The 18,252-nt window shown below is 38.3% G+C and overlaps 9 protein-coding genes across 9 annotated transcripts; 7 read left to right on the top strand and 2 right to left on the bottom strand.

Moving 5' to 3' along the window:
- Window positions 1-238: 238 nt before the first annotated feature.
- Window positions 239-819, bottom strand: CBG26874 (the record flags this gene model as incomplete). The annotated part of the gene is made up of 2 exons (XM_045236507.1): window positions 239-290; window positions 770-819. 2 exons carry the CDS (start codon window positions 817-819, stop codon window positions 239-241), a joined length of 102 nt encoding a protein of 33 aa, XP_045099167.1.
- Window positions 820-1,146: 327 nt separating this feature from the next.
- On the top strand, window positions 1,147-1,533 carry CBG26873 (the record flags this gene model as incomplete). Its single annotated transcript, XM_045236506.1, has 1 exon — window positions 1,147-1,533. The coding sequence occupies one exon, from the start codon at window positions 1,147-1,149 to the stop codon at window positions 1,531-1,533; it is 387 nt and encodes a 128-aa protein (XP_045099166.1).
- A 746-nt stretch (window positions 1,534-2,279) lies between these two features.
- On the top strand, window positions 2,280-3,781 carry Cbr-str-144 (the record flags this gene model as incomplete). The annotated part of the gene is made up of 6 exons (XM_002635098.1): window positions 2,280-2,474; window positions 2,815-2,978; window positions 3,028-3,162; window positions 3,210-3,351; window positions 3,396-3,524; window positions 3,572-3,781. 6 exons carry the CDS (start codon window positions 2,280-2,282, stop codon window positions 3,779-3,781), a joined length of 975 nt encoding a protein of 324 aa, XP_002635144.1.
- A 900-nt stretch (window positions 3,782-4,681) lies between these two features.
- On the top strand, window positions 4,682-8,387 carry CBG11374 (the record flags this gene model as incomplete). Its single annotated transcript, XM_002635099.1, has 7 exons — window positions 4,682-4,876; window positions 4,918-5,081; window positions 5,308-5,449; window positions 5,497-5,625; window positions 7,121-7,276; window positions 8,072-8,249; window positions 8,296-8,387. 7 exons carry the CDS (start codon window positions 4,682-4,684, stop codon window positions 8,385-8,387), a joined length of 1,056 nt encoding a protein of 351 aa, XP_002635145.1.
- A 217-nt stretch (window positions 8,388-8,604) lies between these two features.
- Window positions 8,605-11,590, top strand: Cbr-str-140 (the record flags this gene model as incomplete). The annotated part of the gene is made up of 5 exons (XM_002635100.1): window positions 8,605-8,787; window positions 10,592-10,755; window positions 10,804-11,080; window positions 11,127-11,255; window positions 11,300-11,590. 5 exons carry the CDS (start codon window positions 8,605-8,607, stop codon window positions 11,588-11,590), a joined length of 1,044 nt encoding a protein of 347 aa, XP_002635146.1.
- Window positions 11,591-11,797: 207 nt separating this feature from the next.
- CBG26872 lies at window positions 11,798-12,559 on the bottom strand (the record flags this gene model as incomplete). The annotated part of the gene is made up of 2 exons (XM_045236505.1): window positions 11,798-12,120; window positions 12,361-12,559. 2 exons carry the CDS (start codon window positions 12,557-12,559, stop codon window positions 11,798-11,800), a joined length of 522 nt encoding a protein of 173 aa, XP_045099165.1.
- CBG11376 lies at window positions 12,289-13,327 on the top strand (the record flags this gene model as incomplete). Its single annotated transcript, XM_002635101.1, has 5 exons — window positions 12,289-12,449; window positions 12,509-12,785; window positions 12,832-12,960; window positions 13,005-13,182; window positions 13,224-13,327. The coding sequence occupies 5 exons, from the start codon at window positions 12,289-12,291 to the stop codon at window positions 13,325-13,327; spliced, it is 849 nt and encodes a 282-aa protein (XP_002635147.1).
- A 209-nt stretch (window positions 13,328-13,536) lies between these two features.
- CBG11377 lies at window positions 13,537-16,567 on the top strand (the record flags this gene model as incomplete). Its single annotated transcript, XM_045236504.1, has 10 exons — window positions 13,537-13,696; window positions 13,745-13,853; window positions 13,899-13,998; window positions 14,042-14,133; window positions 14,542-14,729; window positions 14,774-15,024; window positions 15,075-15,178; window positions 15,223-15,409; window positions 15,459-15,662; window positions 16,457-16,567. The coding sequence occupies 10 exons, from the start codon at window positions 13,537-13,539 to the stop codon at window positions 16,565-16,567; spliced, it is 1,506 nt and encodes a 501-aa protein (XP_045094547.1).
- A 385-nt stretch (window positions 16,568-16,952) lies between these two features.
- CBG26871 lies at window positions 16,953-18,039 on the top strand (the record flags this gene model as incomplete). Its single annotated transcript, XM_045236503.1, has 2 exons — window positions 16,953-16,961; window positions 17,716-18,039. The coding sequence occupies 2 exons, from the start codon at window positions 16,953-16,955 to the stop codon at window positions 18,037-18,039; spliced, it is 333 nt and encodes a 110-aa protein (XP_045099164.1).
- Window positions 18,040-18,252: the final 213 nt, after the last annotated feature.

Raw genomic sequence — 18,252 nt, 5'->3', positions numbered from 1 at the left:
CAATTGTTCCAAGGTACCTCTGGAAAGCCCTTCTTTTAGAGGGACCCTTTTAATACAGGTTTTACGGTATCATTAAGATAGTTTTAGTTTTCTTTGTTGAATTTCAATAGACTTACAATTAAAAACTTTGTTTTTATATTTTGACAGCAGTAACCGTAACACCTGCAATACAAGGCCCCACTATCTGAGCATCATTTGTCTCGGTTCCTGTCAAAGACATTCAAAAAGTGTTCACTGACTAGCGTCCTCGGCCTACGGCCGACTCCGCTAGGCCGACTCCGCTAGGCCGACTCCGCTAGGCCGACTCCGCATCTAGGTGGAATCGATGTTATGATAAACTCTCCAAGACAAAAGTTAGGGAGGCCCTTCTATTTAATTTTTTTTTAAATTTATTTATTTCAACGAAGGGGAGAAAACCACTAACACGTAAAATGTCTATGAATCTAGGAGATATAACAGGGAATTACAAGTTTTACGGTAATTTTATTTGTCTAATTTCAATAGGATTCAAAGTTTAGCTATTATATGAAGAATGCAATTAGCCTATATTTTTGGAAATTTGTTAAACCTTTCACAGGATTTTACTTATTTGCTCTGAAACTTTCTCTATCCTCCAACTCCAGCTATATTTCTGCTGAACGCTATACATTTCCAAAATCATCATTTTCCCACGAATTTTGATACTCTCCCACGTTTCCCTCTTCACCTATGTCCCATTTCCATGGTTGTTTCTCATTGTCACGGTCCCCTTCTCCCCCTCTTCCGTTACAGTTGCGGTGTCAATGTGGTTGTATTCGTATGAGAACCCAATAAAAACATAACCATGTGGAGGAGGACAGGTGGTGCGACGAGTGTGGGAAACGGAAGTTTTTTAGGAACAAGTGTGGGAAAGGGGCGTGGCAAGTGTGATTCCGAGTTTTTGAGTCTTGGTTAGATTCATTCGCTCATTCGATTCATTCATCCGACATGTTCGGTTAGGAATCGGTCGTATTTTTTTCTTGCTCTCGTTTCCTATCCACTTTTGCATCATTGATTTTTCTTCTTAATTAAGCTTGCTTACATCTCAAAGTCTTCTTCTTTTCCATCAACCCTTTCTTAACCCATTCATACTATGAAAATTATTACAGATCTCTCTCCTACCTCAAAATGAAGTTCGTTTCTACTCTCCTCAAGAAATTCAAGAAGTCTTCTTCCTCCTCGTGTCCACCAAAAACCTCCACTTCAACCTCTGAGCCCCAGAACAAAGTTTGGATTCACGACGGACCATCGTCTTCCACTGAAAACCAAAATGAAGTCATCGAAGAATCCCAATTCACTCAACGTCCACTTCGTCGTCAAAACCGCTTCGTTGGATTCAACGCCATGATGGGTCAAAAAGTTCGCGCCTCCCAACGATATGCTATGAGAATGGAGAAACGAGAGATGTCCGTCAAGTTGAACGAATCCATCAGAAGCCGTCTTCGCAAGCAGAAGAGAGCCAGACACTACAGAAAGCTCGCCGAGATCCAGAAGCAGCCAAAGTTCGAGATTTGAATTTTTCTACATCTTAATAACCTCCTGATCCTCCTCATGATCTTCTTTCCTACGGTTTTTTCTTCTATCTTGGTTTCTCTTGTGCTCTTTTTCTCCCCCTCTGTTTTTTGTTCTTTTTTTGCAAAACAAAAATTCAAAATCAAAAAAAAATAAATATAATTTTTTAACTAATGTGTTGATTTTGTTCAAAAATCAAACTTATACCCAAACAGTTGAGAAGAAAACCTTGTCAGAAAACACTCATCACATTTCTGAGCTTATCTTATCAGGCTAATCAGAAGAGCCTAATTGATGTCTGATTATCCCGATCAGATTTCGTTGCTTCTCTTTGAAATCCCGCATGCCATAAAGCCTGTAATAGAAGGGCCCCAGCAGTATCAAGGTTGAGTCAATTTTTCGCGGTTACTGTCAAAGATGTGAAGCATTTACCTACTAACAAAACGCTTCTTATATTATGATGAACATTTTGTCATTCAGTATTATTTTTCTAAGTTATATGTTTATCTGATGATCAAAATGAGACACTAAAATTCAAAGGAAATACTAACGCTTAGCTAAGGATTACTCACAAGATTAGTCACATATTCCTTTGACCCAAAAAACAATAAAACCGAGTGATGTTTTAAATCATGGAACACCGTCATCAACAATAATTTCTATGGTTACTCTATTTTCGACACTAACTCTCCTCCCCCATCAATCTTTATAAGGACCGACCATTTGTGTTTTGAAGCCAATATTCCAGAATGCATTTGTCTCTGAAGTTATGTCTCCATATTGCTCAATATGGTGGATTTATCGTTGGACAACTTACAAACTCTTGCCTTCTGTTTCTGATACTCACTAGAGCCGAAAGGTTGTTCGGAAGCTATCGGCATGTTATGTCTGTGTTTGCTTTTTATTCACTTTTGTATACATGGATTGAGTTCATTGCGCAACCGGTGAGTTTTGGGGTTCTATAATAAATCTTCTATAATAGCTCATTCAAAGTAATTTTAATATAATAAAATCTGCTTTTGAACTGTTTGCTGAAACAACCAACCGGATACGAAAATGTCCGCTCCCCCTAACAAGGTTAAACTTGGTGCTAATTTAGCTCGGTCCCTGTGATAGATATCCAAAAGTGATAATCTGGATTTTTTTTTTGATATTATGATGAACATTTTGTCAGTTTATCACTTTTTGCTAACTTCTACAGAAAATGGACTATATGAACTCAAAGTTGACGGGGGAGAGGGCATTCTTTAGAGGTGCTGACGCTAAACCAAAGTGACCTTTCAGGTCATGCACATCAAAGGTTCCATGTTCATCGTTATGTTGGATGGCCCATTTCAATTTTCCATTTCGTCTGGAAATGATATAACCTGTCTCTACTGTGCCTGCTTCGCTCTTTGTATCTCTCTTCTCGCCGCTCAATTCTACTACCGATACATTGCGGTGTGCAAGTATGTATGTGTTACTAATCTCTCGTTCCTAAATCTCTATAATTTGTAGACCTGATAGCCTTGAAAGCATAAGAGGCTGGAAGCTGAGCCTGATCTTTGTTCCATGCTTAATATGTTTTGTGGCTTGGTTTGCTTGTGTTTATTATGGAATGCATAACACTGTGGAAAAACAACAATTCATGAGGTAAGCGGGTACGTCTTGTGGTGATCCTTAATTTATGATCATTCTAGAGAGGTGATGTTTGAGAACTATGAAGTAGATATAACACAAGAATCTTTCATTGGCTCATATTATTGGGGATATGATGAGGATGGAAACAGGATTTGGAGGTTCAGAGATATCATTGGATCTTCAGGATGCACATGTCTTTTGGTAAATTTGTTTAGATAATTTCTTTTTAAACGTACATTTTTTAGATTATCTGTTTCTCAACTATCCTATTCTGCGCATTCAATATTTATTTCAAACTGAAGAGTGCCCAGGCAATCATGAGTGCTAAAACAAGAGAACTCAATCGTCAACTATTTATTACTCTCACATTTCAAGTATTATAAACTTTTTGAAGAAATATCTGAGATCTGAAATTTTACAGACTCTCCTCCCGTTCTTCATGATGTACTGTCCAGTTGGCACATTCATCACACTTCCATTTTTTGAAATGGAAGTTGGTCAACTGGGAAATTATGTCGGAGCGGCTGCGGGAACATATCCAGCCATTGAACCATTGATTGCGATATTCTGTATCAAAGATTTTAGAAGAACTGTTCTTTGTGAGTCACCTAAGCATATTCGAAAACTGTGAATCTAAAATTTAGGTCAACGAAGAAAACGTCGCACGGACGTCAAATTCAATCCATCTCGAAGTTCTGGAACTCGTACCAGTTCAGAGATCCCGACAAGTTCATTTCATTGATAATTTGGGCTTTAGTTATTGTGTAAATAAAGATGATTATATATTTTTCGGTCGTTAAAGGCGGGGGGACATGAAAAAATAATGTTCTCGAAATTCCGTTCAAAGATGCCCCTCGAGGAGTTGAACTTGTGAGGGCGATGATTGAGGGTGCGGCGCCGCTACCGACTGAACCACGCGAGCAAAGAGAAAGCGCACGCCCGATTTCATTCATAAAGGCGAGGACGACAGCTGTACGCAGAGTGACATTAAGCGTTGTACACCGTGACGGTAGAATGCATACTCTAGCTCCAAAAAAACTACGAAAAATCTCCTGTCCCCCCACCTTTAAGTCAAAAATGGCCTGATACTCACCCGATGTGTTTTCTAGGCAATTTTAGCATGGTGGCCTAACTTTTGGAAGTTGAGTTTTCTAGGCAACGATGGTAAATGATCTAGAAAAAACACCAGGTGAATATCAGACCATTACTAGATCATTTACCATTGTGACCTAGAAAACTCAACATGCAAAAGTTTGGACCCCCCTCCATGAAGCGATTAAAGATCCAATTAATGTGTCATCAACTCGTAACGCTCATCATCAGTCTCCCATTGTTGACTCAAGAATCCTGACGTAGTTCATTATCCCAATGGAGCCGTTCTCAGTGTTTACAGTCTGAAGAAACATCTGAATATCTACCTAATTAGTGATAACATCTGTCAGAAAACATAGGTGTTCGTATTCGGAAACATCTCATCCTCTGTGATAAACTCTATTACTCTCTTATCCCTCCTTCATTTAATTCTTCCGAAATGGAGATCACTGCAAAAATCTTCCTCCACCTCATCCAGTTCGCTGGTTTTCTGTTCGGCCAAATTACAAACGCCACGTTGCTATTCCTGGTGCTCACCCGAGCTGAAAAACTCTTCGGGAGCTATCGAAATGTGATGGCTGCGTTCGCATCGTACTCTTTGGGTTACACGTGGATTGAAGTTCTGGCTCAGCCGGTGAGCAACATTCTAGGATATTCGAAAAAGTTGGTTTTTAGGTAATGCATATCAAGGGGGCCATGTTTATAGTAATGATGGATGGTCCAATAAAAATGGAAGCTTGGATGGGAAACCTTCTTGGTTCACTGTATTGTGGATCCACAGCTCTATGCATTTCACTTCTCACTGCTCAGTTTTACTACAGATATGTTGCTCTATGCAAGTGAGTGCCTATGGAGATTACCCATCTGAAAAATGTTTTTTCAGACCTGAAATCTTGCAAAAACTGAAAGGCTGGAAGTTGTTGCTACTTTTTGTTCCGTGTTTTCTTTGTTTCATTTTCTGGTTTTCTCTTGTTCATTACGGAATGCATAACACCCACGAAAAGCAACATTTCATGTGGTAATGGGAAAAAAGACCAAGAATACAGAGTACGGTATTTCGTTCAGGGAAGTTATGGCTGAAAACTATGGAGTGGATCTTTTCAATGAGTCTTTCATTGGACCAATGTACTACACATACGACGAAAATGGTGCCCGAATATTGAGATGGGTAGACATTATGGCCTCTGTGGGATGTTCTTGTATGATGGTAATTTTAACCCGAAAAGACAAAAGATATCCTTTTTTGTATTTCAGGGTACTGGTCTTTCCTTAATTGCATTCTGTATCTTCAACATTTATTCTAAACTTAAAAACGCTGGAATTACAATGAGCCCAAAAACAAAAGAGCTGAATCGTCAGCTGTTCGTTACCTTGTCACTCCAGGTTACGATATTTCCTTGATCAGGCTTCGAACTTCTGAAATTTTTAGACGATGCTTCCACTTGTGATGTTGTACATTCCAATTGGTACATTCATCACTCTGCCGTTTTTTGAAATCGGATTGGGACGAGTTGGAAACTATTGCGGAGCTGCAGCTGGGGTGTATCCAGCTATTGAGCCACTCATTGCTATATTTTTCATTAAAGATTTCAGAGGGATTGTGTTATGTGAGAAAGACGAGTTTGAGGATTTTGGAAATTTAAATTTTTCAGGCAAAGGAAAACGAGCAGTTTATGTGCATCATTCGCAGACGAGGAGTTCGGATATATTTTCAAGCACTACATTTCAATAAAAAGGATTTCTGAATGTTAGATGTGTCAAAAATGGAATTAATTTTCAAATTATGTAATCGGATAATAAATTGTGAATTTCAATAAATTTTAAAATTTTTTAATTGTTGTTAGTTTGTTGGTATCCGAATCCACAGATGTACGTAACCTCCTTTCTTTTTTATGTATACAAGAGTACAGAGTGGCGCATAACTACCCTGTCTAAAGTTGGAACTAGCACATCTTTTGATTAAAGCGTTGTAGTGGTCTTAAATTGGAGTACAGAAAATGAAATAATTTATCAGTAAACTGGTCAATTATCAAATTGTTGTTCAACTTTGGGCTGAGTTGTAGTTTGTCCAAGTTGCTCCATCTCATGACAATCACAAGGAACATTACGCCGTTCATCTTTGGACAATCATAACAATACCTAGACTGAAGAAATCGCTTTGAAAATTTCAGTTGCTTTAAATCAAACATAAAATTATATTTCCACCAATTTTCGTGATTCCAAGATAATTATGTCTAAAGATATAGCCGTTTATCAGTCCGCGTAACAGTGCGCAGCTATACATTTACAAAACCTTCATTTTCCCACGAAATATGATGCTTTTCCACTCTCCCACGTTTCCGTCTTCACCTCTGTCCCATTCCCATGGTTGTTTTTTTTTATTGTCACGGTCCCCCCTTCTTCCGTTACTGTGTAATGAGAACCCAATTAAAGTATCAGCATGTAAAGTTTTGAATTAAGAAAATTCAAGGAATTTTTCTTATTTTTGAAGTCAAGGACTAAATTAACATCAATCATTTTCGATCACTTGTTTAATAAGACATCAAACAATTCGTTCGTACTACCGTATACCGTAGACTTGTGCCATTATCCCAATGGACCAACGTGTCTATGTTTTGGTTGTTTACAGTCTGAAAGTCTGACACAAAAATAATGAAAAATGAGTCTCCATGACGAAGATCCGCCTGATTAGTCACTTCGTCATGCTCTCGAGAAGGCGTTCGGTTTCTCATTCGTCATTCTAATCTCTCTCAACGGAATAGCTCACCTATTGAATGAATACTCTTTCAGGTGATCACCTTAAATCCTCATTTCCCTTATTCTGTGTTATTTGATCAGTATGGAAATCACTCTGAAACTATTCCTCCATCTCATCCAGTACGCTGGTTTTCTATTCGGTCAAATTACAAACGCCACGTTGCTATTCCTGGTGCTCACCCGAGCTGAAAAACTCTTTGGAAGCTATCGTAATGTGATGGCTGCGTTCGCATCCTACTCTTTGGGTAACACATGGATTGAAGTTCTGGCTCAGCCGGTAAGCAATATTCTAGGATCTAGAAATCAACTTTTATAAAAACATGTGATTTCAATAATGCATATCAAAGGATCCATGTTTATCGTGATGATGGATTGTCCTATAAAAATGGAAGTGTGGATGGGCAACATTCTGGCTCCACTTTACTGTGGATCTTCTGCCGTGTGCATTTCTCTTCTGACCATTCAATTCTACTACAGATATATTGCTCTTTGCAAGTGAGTTCCAATAAGGATCACCCATCTAAATCTTGTATTCCAGACCACAGATTTTGGAAAGACTAAGAGGCTGGAACCTTTCCTTACTCTTCGTTCCTTGTTTTATTTGCTTCGCCGCTTGGTTTTCTCTTGTTCATTATGGAATGCATAACACCTCTGAAAAAGAACATTTCATGAGGTAAAAATACCAGTGAATCGAAATAACGAAGTTTTGAAAACAGGAAAGCGATGGCTGAAATTTATGGAGTGGATCTTCATAATTCGTCTTTCATCGGTCCGATGTACTATTCTCACGATAATGATGGTTTATGTACGTGGAGATGGTTGGATATCATGGCTTCTGTAGCATGTACTTGTATTCTGGTATTTCAATAATTCAGATATTTGTAATTACTCGCTGTTTTATGTGGACTCTCTGTGATCGCCTTTTGTATCTGGCAAATTTACACGAAACTAAAAAGTGCTGAATTATCCTTGAGTGCCAAAACAAGAGACCTGAACAGCCAGCTATTCAAAACTCTGTCATTCCAGGTAGATCATGAATTCCGTAGAATATAAAAATTCCTGGAATTTTCAGACAATCGTGCCTCTTATCATGATGTATGGCCCAGTTGGAGCTTTCATAACACTTCCGTTTCTGGAAATCGAAGTCGGAACCCTTGGAAATTACGTCGGAGCATCAGCAGGAGCATATCCAGCCATCGAGCCACTGATTGCCATTTATTTCATTAAAGACTTCAGAAATGCAGTTTTATGTAAGACTGGAACTTTTTAAATTATTTGAGAAATCTCACTTTCCAGGCAGACAGAAACGAACTGGTGCAAAACTCAATTATATCAGCAACAACTCACAAACTCGTAACTCGGACATCTTCTCCAATTCGTTTCATTGAACTTTCAAGTCCTCCAAACCCAAAATTGTGTTACTCATAATAAAAGAATTCATCAGTTTTGATTACATAGCTTGATATTTTCCTCTGATTTCAGTCACTGGAGACGTTTCCCCTCAATTAAAGTCGTGATTCTAGTCAGAAGTGCCTGGCAACCAGACAAAATCTCTCATTCATTATACCTTTACTGCCATTACTATTCTTTTTTTTGAGAATAGTAATGCATAGCTTGCTTCACATCGTTCAGTATTCTGGTATCGGATTTGCTCAGGTGACGAATCTCGTCATGTTGATTTTAATCTATAACAAAGCTAAAGGATTGTTCGGAAGCTACCGATATCTCATGACAGTGTTCACAGCCTATTCTATCGTTTACACCTGGATCGAGATGATAGCACTTCCCGTAAGTTTCTTATAACATAGGATAGGAAGTTGGACTATCTCGGTTGTGGCCTGCAACTTTAGGGCGAAAACAGGGGTGGGTGCGGCTTTAGAGCGTTATTTGGGCGGCTTTTAACAGGAAGCTCCTAGATCTGTGGCAGCTGCACCGACCACCATCACCTTGGCGAATCTTGGGCGATGTTTGGGCGAATTTTAAAGGCGACGCGTGCCTCGCGTTGCGTGCATCAGAATTTCTTTTCGAAATCAAAGTTTATCCGTTTTTTCCTATTTTAGCGTAATTTATCTCATTTTCTTTGCCGTTTCTGTTCTAAAAATGAAAAACCTTTTAGGTAATAGTATCAAAAACTTGGTTTCGAATATAGGACGTTCAGAAATTGCTTTTGAAGTCAGGAATTCGAAATTAAAGTGAGGACATCTGAAAAAAAAAAGAAGATAAATGGATTTGTCAGAATGTCGAATTTCAGGTCGAAGAGACAACTTCGTAAAATACATAATTTTGTGAAAGTATTTATGATGATTTTCAGAAGGACGTTGGCAACACACATTCGGGCAGCAAAATTTGATACTGTAATCCAAAGTTTACAAAAAGGTAAAAACATAGGAACGTGATTCGAAAAATTGTGAAACTTGTAGATCGTAATACATCTGATTGTGAGTATCAACGAAGATGAAACAGCTCACGCCCGGAACGACAATGCTCGTCGCTGCGCCGAGAGACCGCTGTGCCGTTTTGTAACCGAGAATACTACGATATGACTCGTCACTACGGTGTCAAACAGAGCAATCTGATTGAGTGGTAAGTGGGAGGAGCTTTTTGTTCAAAGATCCTAAGGATCCCTAGATCCCTAGATCTTTGGATCTTTAAATCCCTAGATCGTTCGAAACCTAAACTCTAAATTCCAGTTTCGTCGTGATCAACGATCCACATGAGAAGGACTCTCCTTCGGCTCATCAATCCAATACGTATGCAAACCGGACAGCCTAAACGGCGCCGACGGCAAGTACATCGTCCACATCGACCCGATCGTTCTCGCTCGTCGTGGACTCATCTGTTCCATCTATCAAGAGCTTCAGTACATGTCATCTGAGGGATCGGTGATGTTCGAAAAGCAGATAGATGGTCGATATGCGTTGAACAAGAACATGCAGTTAGTTTTCTGTGCCAACTTCTCACCAGCGTGTCTTCTGTGATGATGTTCCGACTTTCATCTGACAGATCTCATTGGTAAGCGACAATATAATCAATACAATTATCTTCGTATTTTTTTCAGCGCACCCAAGTGACAACTACTGCCTACCATGCCCACATCATGATTCAACGCAAATCTAAGAGACAATTTTTTTTCTCTCTTTTTTGTTATTCTGTTTATTATTTTCCTTTCTTCTGTTAGATATTGGTTTATAAAAATAAATAAAGTTTATAAAATGATTTCGACAGAAGTTTCAGTTTTTTTAAAGCCTATGGTCAGATTTAGTATGAGCTACGCGAATCTTGAGCGTAGGCTTGGCGTCTTTAGAGCGGTCGCTGGGCGGCTTCTACAGAAAACAAAAGCGACATCCGCCCTGCCACAGCTTAGAAGCCGCTTAAATCGCGGGCAACAGCCGAGATTGCAGTAAAACATTATGATATTTTCCAATTTCTCTGACAATTTTTATTTTGGTATGTTATAAAATAGGAGTACCTAGTTTGTTGGATTGGAACAGTGAAACATTTTGATACTTTTGACAAGTATGCGATCGTTACGTTCGAATGACTCAATTCCGATAAAACGTAATTCGTTCTAGAAGACAAATAATTTTTTCAGCTCATGTACGTCCATGGATCCATGTTCATAATGCTCGTCGATAGTTTTCTTCGCTACGAGAAACTCATCGGCTTATACGTCCTCAGCCTCTATTGTGCCTCTTTCGCACTGTGCATATCTCTCCTAGCAACCCAATTCTACTATCGATACGTCGCAGTTTGTCAGTAAGTCTGAACTTAATGGTGATTTTCGAAAATGCCTGCAATTTTAAGGCCTCATAATCTTGGAAAATTGAATGGGTTTAGACTACGTCTTCTCTTCGTCCCTTGTATATTGTTTTTCATTGCTTGGTTTTGTCTAGTTTTCTTTGCAATGAAGGGTACCGAAGAAAAAGTTGAATATGCCAGGAAAATTATTCTGGAAGTTTACGAAGAAGACACTTCTAAAATAGCATTCATTGCTCTTCAATTCTGGGATACAGACTCGGATGGGAGCAAAACTTTCCGAGTGTCGGATTGGTTGAGCTACTCAGGATTCTTGTCGATAATTGTGAGTTGAACGGAACGTTTGGAATATTAAAAATTCTTGAATTAAGGGATCCTGTTTTTCCGCTATTTTGTTTTGCGCAATAAAAATATATTTCAAACTGCAGTGCTCCCAAAACGTTATGAGCTGGAAAACTCGGGAACTACACAGACAGCTACTCAAAACTTTGATTTTTCAGGTAGGCTTCAATATCCTTCAGGTGTCGAAGTTTACGATTTTCAGACCGCTCTTCCATTCTTCACAATGTACAGTGTTGTAGGTACTATCCTAAGTCTTCCCATTTTTGAAATTGATATTGGGTTGACAGCCAACTTTCCCGGATCTGCTGCATGTGTATATCCAGCACTGGAACCACTGATTGCCATGTATTTTGTGAAGGATTTCAAGAATGCTCTCAAATGTAATCGTGGAATTAGAAGAATTTTTCTGAAAGAATTAGTATTTCAGGTAAATCTAAAGTTGAAGTCGCAGTGGCCAACATCGAGATGCAAAAACCTCCATATAACTCTGTAAGAAGTTCGCTAGTGCTCATCAATAAAGTTTTGATTTGATTTCGTTTTACGATCTTCTCATTTTTTATCTCACCATCCCATTTTTTCAAAATAGTTCAACATTTTATGAAGTATCTGCTCTACGGCGATGTTCGTCTGATTACTCGGTAAAGCAAAAAATCACACCAACGCAAAATCATGTTATTAATCATAATAAATAATTCAATGTTCATCGTCTACGTAGCTTGATGTTTTTCTTTGTTTTCAGTCTCTGGAGAAGTTTCAGCACATTCGAGTTTTCGTTTCTGAGTAGGCGGAAGTGTCTGGAAATCTGACAGAATGTCTCATTCATAACAGCTTTATTGTCATTACTATTATTCAAGTGAGAAGAGTAATGAATATCTCGCTTCACATAATTCAGTTTTTTGGATTCGGACTTGCTCAGGTGACAAATCTCGTCATGCTGATTTTGATCCATAAAAAAGCGAAAGGACTCTTCGGAAACTACCGCCACGTTATGACAGTATTCACAGCCTATTCTATCGTTTACACCTGGATCGAGATGATATCACTTCCGGTAAGTTCATGAGAATTTAGAATAGATCGTTGGATTGATACAGTAAAACCTTTTGATACTTTCTCTGGTTACTTGTATTTTTGTCTGAACTGTCATCAAATCAGAGTAATTTTGATTGCTTGATGCCGATTTTTTTTCATCTCATGTATGACCACGGATCCATGTTCATCCTGATCATTGATAGCTGTCTTCGTTACGAGAAACTCTTCGGCCACTATGTCGCCTGCCTCTTCTGCGGCTCTTTCGCACTGTGCATCTCTCTCCTAGCAACACAATTCTACTATCGATACATTGCAGTTTGCCAGTAAGTCTGAACTTAATGCAGATGAATAAATCAATTTTAAATATGCATACTTTTTCAAGACCTAGTAAACTCGGAAAGTTGAATGGATGGAGATTATGTCTTCTATTCATCCCTTCCATATTTTTCTTCTTTTCTTGGTTCTTTCTTGTCTTTTTTGGAATGAAGAAAACCGAAGGAAAAGTAGAATATGCCAGGGAAATTATTCTGGAGGTTTACAAAGAAGACATCTCTGAAATAGCATTCATTGCTCTTCAATTCTGGGATACTGACTCGGATGGGAGCAAAACTTTCCGAGTGTCGGATTGGTTGAGCTACTTAGGATGTTTGTCGATAATTGTGAGTTGACCAGAACTTTTTTAATATTTCCAATTTTTGAATTCAGGGATCCTGTTTTTCCACTATTCTGTTTTGCGCTGTAAAAATATATTTCAAATTGAAATGCTCCCAAAATGTTATGAGCTCGAAAACTCAGGAACTGCACAGTCAGCTTCTCAAAACATTGATTTTTCAGGTAGGCCTCACAATTAGGCAAATGTAAAACTTCACGATTTTCAGACCGCTCTTCCATTCTTCACAATGTATAGTGTTGTAGGAACTATCCTAAGCCTTCCAATTTTTGAAATCGGAGTCGGATTGATAGCGAACTTGTGCGGATCTGGCGCGTGTGTATATCCAGCACTGGAACCACTGATTGCCATGTATTTTGTGAAGGATTTCAAAAATACGTTGAAATGTAGGATAAAATGAATTTACTTTCAATAAAAATTGATTTAGGTAAATCAAAAGTTGAAGTCGCAGTGGCCAACATCGAGATGCAAAAACCTCCATATAACTCTCTAAGAAGTTCGTTAGTGCTCATCAATAAATCTCTGACTTGATTTCGTTTTCCGGTCTTCTCATTTTTCAACTCTCCAATCCCTTCTCTTATTTTTATTTCTGCCATTCATCTCTAGATTCTCTCACTAGATTTTTATCGAATCACGAAATGTAGTCATACCCTTCTAAATCGCTATTTTTCATCTCCGCTTTCAAAAACTCCAGAATTCGTTCTGTTCCCTTTCATTCATTTTCGTGATTTTTCGCAGCGATGCCGTCCCAATACATTTTCCTATTCCGGAGGCATTTCTGGAAGCTTGTACTTTTGATTACTGTATTTACTTTCTGTGGATTACTTGTTTCCTTGTGGAGTCAGACACCACCTAGACGAAAACTTGAGAAATACAATATGGATGTTAGTGAGAAGGATCGTGAGTTTGAGCCTGAAAAATAAATAGTTTCTGATGAAAAGGATTCAGCTACGGAAGTGTACCTGGACATAGGTGGAGGAACGATCCAAATGGGTAGACTGCAAAAGGAGAACTTTACCTTTGTAGAAGAAGAGGATCCAAGTTTTGCAATGACATCGTAGGGAGCTTTATAAAATTGTCAGTAATAATGAGAGGGGTTCAGAGAAACTTGTCGAGTGGAGTCATGGAACAAACTGCATTCAGATCGGATTCCATCTCCATCGCTGCATGATTATTGGATCAAAAATGATACAAGTAGAAAAGTAAGGACCAAAACTGGGCTACAGATAAATGATTTTGTTTTAGGATTATCTTTACCACACATCTCCTAGTCCACTAGCCGCTTTTGTTCATCCAGAGCATATTACAGTAACCCTAACTGCTGAAAATATGTTTGGGTAATTTTTTTTTAATGTGACACCTAAACCGGGCCTTTGTGGGACCTGTGATAGTTTCTTTCTGATTTTTGAGCAACTAGTTCAGAACTGATAGAACTTGACAAGAGATACAAAATGGTATTATTTGGAAAACTGTATCTTGTCTATGAACAAAGTCGCAGACAAAACGAAAAGAAAAAGACGCGGAACGACCAGGATCGGCTGCTTTATGGCTTGTAACTTTGTTCATAGACAAGATGCAGTTTTTCAAATTGTATCCTTTTGTAGTACTCGTCAAGTTCTGTCGTAGCTATTTCAGTTGGTCCGAAAATCTTAATTCTGAAGAAAATGTGGCAGGGCCCGCGAAGGCCCGGCGAAGGCCCGAAGACCCGGTTTACAAGTAGAAAAGTTTCAATTCATTTTTTTCAGGAAAAAAGTGCACTGCCGATATTTTGACTGCAAACGAAAAGAGCTTGACAATGTTTTTGAATCAGTCGTGTTCCCGGAGTCTACTGTATATTGCGGAAGAAGAGTCGGAGCCAAGTACATTTCGATAACAGAGGGAAAATATGATATCCCGGAGACCCCGGTACCAATTCAGAGTCGAATTACAAATGGTAACGATCATGACAGGTCCATTATTTTATTTGAAAATTTCCAGGTCCTCAACACTATTTCACTGTTTGCATGTCTCCGTTGTATGGAGAAGAGCCGAAATTCGTCCAGATCGTCGATTTCATAGAATATCATAAACTTCAAGGAGCCACATTTTTCCACATCTACATTAGAAATGTGTCTGCTTACGACCGCATTTTGTTGGATGACTATGCAAGAACTGGAGAAATTGAAGTGATCGTTTTGAATGATCATTACTGGAGAGCAGATTATATGTGGCATATGGCACAAATCAATGTGAGCTTGTTTATTTAACAATTTTTATTTTGATACCCAAAGTTCTACAGGATTGTCATATGAGAAGTGTAAACTTTGCGAAATGGACAGCTCTTCTGGATATTGACGAGAGGATCGAGATGAAAAAAGATTGGAGGATCGTGGATTTTTTAGAGTGAGACTTTAATTTTACTGTTTCTGCTTTACCTTCTTCTTCAGCACCATTTCAAATCCCAACATCATCAATCTACAATTTAAAGTGCAGTGGGTTTTAAAAGATACCCTATCTCCTGCTAGGTTTGAGAATGATAAGCAGTTTTTGGATAATCTCGTCTTCCGAAAGTTCCATAACACATCCCGAGTGCAAGACTGGCTCCAACCAAAATCAATCATTAGGCCGGAAAGTGTGAGTTGTACAGTACAACTTTTCCTCTCATAAAAATAGATTTGTTCAGATCGCAGCAATGGAAATCCATAAGCCTACAGCAATTTACAAGGGTCTCGCAAAAATATACGTTAGTAGTATATTGGGAGTGATCCGACATTATAGGAATGTGGAGGGAGGAGCTTTGTTGAACAATAATAAGAGAGCACAAGAGGTTGGACCCTATTCAACAACCGAAATTGACCCGAATATGAAATTCAAATTGAGTGATGCTGTAAGTTCTAGTTTCTCGTGATTGAACAGTTACAGGGTGGCGCACAATTACCCGGATTGATAAAAACGAGCATATCTTGAGACATAAGTATCTTGAAAGCACGAAAGTTCGTAGGAATATAATTTTACGTTTGATCCGGGTCACCCGGACAGGGCCATCTGGATCCGGCTCACCCAGACCTAGGTCACCCGGATCCAGGTCACACGGATCCAAGTTACCCGATCAGGGTCACCCGAATCCAGGTCACCCTGTCAGGGTCACCCGGATTCAGGTCACCCGGTCAGGGTCACCTTCTCTGGAGCTCAGAGAAGGTGAGAACTGATTCTTCCTTTCATTTCCCTCTTCTTTTATATTATTTTCCCAGAGGTCAATTCTAAACCAATTCACGTAGTCGATTTTTTCTAGAAATTTAAATTTTTTTAGAAGCATTTTTTTTGTCACTGGGGATTTTTTAAAATTGTTTTTCATCACGTTCAAATAAACTGGAATTTTCACTTTTGAAATATGTGAAACTTTTTAAAAAGATTGTTCCTTTAAACCTAATTAAGTGTGACTGCTACGAGAACTGAGCTTAACCCTAAAAGATGACAGCCTGAAACCGGAACCAACAGACGTGCCGAGCCCTTTATATATAAAGGAGATTATTTGAGTTATTCCACTATAAATTTGAGACCAATACAACGCTTTACTAAAATGTTATGCTAGTACAAACTAGAGTCCGGGTAATTGTGCGTCACCCTGAAATGGCAGTTTTCCTAAAAAGTTCTGATTTGAAACTCCCGTTCCTTTTTCAGTGCATCCGTCGTGTGAAACAAGTCTACGACACTGTGACTTACCCTTGTGACAAAATGCAGGAAATGTATCATCACCACGGATTAAATCATCCCTGTACTCTTCAAAAATGAATTCGATCCCTGCTTCGTCCATTCCGATACCATCTTTCTCCAGATTTCCTGATTTTCATCGCTCCCACTTTTCTTTTTTGTCTCTTTTGTCTCTCTTGTCTTTACGGGTTTTTCTATTCTTATTTTTGGCTACATAAAAATCCATTGAACTTCTTTTTTCCCATGATAACTGTAACAAAAGAAAGACGGCGGAGTCACAAGAGTAAATCAGTACTAGTTCTATTCACAGTTCTATTTCTTACTATTCTACTCTGTTTCACATTCACTAGTAGGCTTTTGAAATTGACACTATCTTGGAAAAATTATATTTCAGTTCAGATTACCAATGACCTATCAGATGGTGATGATGATTCATTAGAACCAGTTGGTGATAAATTGTAAATCTATGAGGATAGTAAAAAATTCGAAAATTATTTTTTTTTGCAGTGCAGAATGTCCGATAGATGGCTGGAATGGTGTGGAAACCAACAAAGTTCCATTCGAAGATTTTGAAGTTATTCAGAAGTGGGATGATAGAAGGCAAAGAATGGTGAGATTTTTAATTTTAATTACATACCTGTAATACCTGTAATAGTATCTGAAGGGTCCCTAACTTTTTACTTTGAGAAAATTTATTTCGGTAACTGTTAGAGATATGATAATGTTGTTAACTGATAAAATGTTTATCATAATATCAGAAGTGTTTTTTTAGGTAAAACATTTTTGATATCTTTCCTTGGAATTAAAATAATTAAGCTCAAACTTGACAGCTTGCGGGGCCCTTCTATTGGCTCCGCGACACTTTGAAACCAGTAACTTCGAAACCGTGGAAATACAGGCGGAACGATAAACTTTCGACTACAATTTTATGATTTTTTAAACTCTTTTTTTTTGTTGATATAACACATTCGGAAACTCGACAAATCCAAAAAATATTTTTTGAAAAAAAATTAATTTTGGATCTTTTCTGACTTCAGGATGAGTTATGTAAGAAAAATCATGTTTGAAAATTCTAAAATAGTTTTTTAGTTTGAAATTTATCCATTCGCCAGTGATACCACGATTTCGAAATGGCTGGTTTCGAAGCGTCGCAGTTGCGAAGTGAGCCCTTCTATTAGAGGTTTTACGGAGACCTTCAAAAACATTATTTACTATTCGAAACTTTTCAGACAACATTCCGTCCCACAATCCTAAACGCTCTCCTTTTCGACGACTACCTCATGGTTCTAGTCGAGACAAAACAATCAGCCGGTCGTCACGTCGTCTGCCGATATTTTGATTGCCTTCGTCGCGAGATTCCCAGTCAATTCGAGTCGAAAGTCTATCCGGAATCCGTGGTTTATTGTCCGCGACGGATTGGTGTCCACTATATGTCAATCACTGGGAATGTTCTCCAAAAGCCACCCAGGCCAATTGCCATTCAGGATTCTTCGACAAAATATTTACAAAGTGCAAGAGAGATTGCATCAAGAGTAGGAAATATGAAAAAATAATAAATAATTTATTTATTTTTCTGAAAACTTTGTACAATAATAACCGTAATCAATGACTGTTGAACAGGAACAATTTCACTCTTACCGAATTTCCTATGAAAGAAACCTAACCATACCGTCAACTTTGACCTCAATTATCTCAATTCCTGTAAAAGAAATCAAAAAATTGTCAACTGATAAAATATTCATCACAATATCGAAAATTTTTTATCA

Source organism: Caenorhabditis briggsae, assembly GCF_000004555.2.
Source record: "Caenorhabditis briggsae complete genome, chrV, whole genome shotgun sequence".
Lineage (NCBI taxonomy): Eukaryota > Metazoa > Nematoda > Chromadorea > Rhabditida > Rhabditidae > Caenorhabditis > Caenorhabditis briggsae.
The sequence above is the reverse complement of the archived record's forward strand: the minus strand, read 5'-3'. Positions and strand labels throughout refer to the sequence as shown.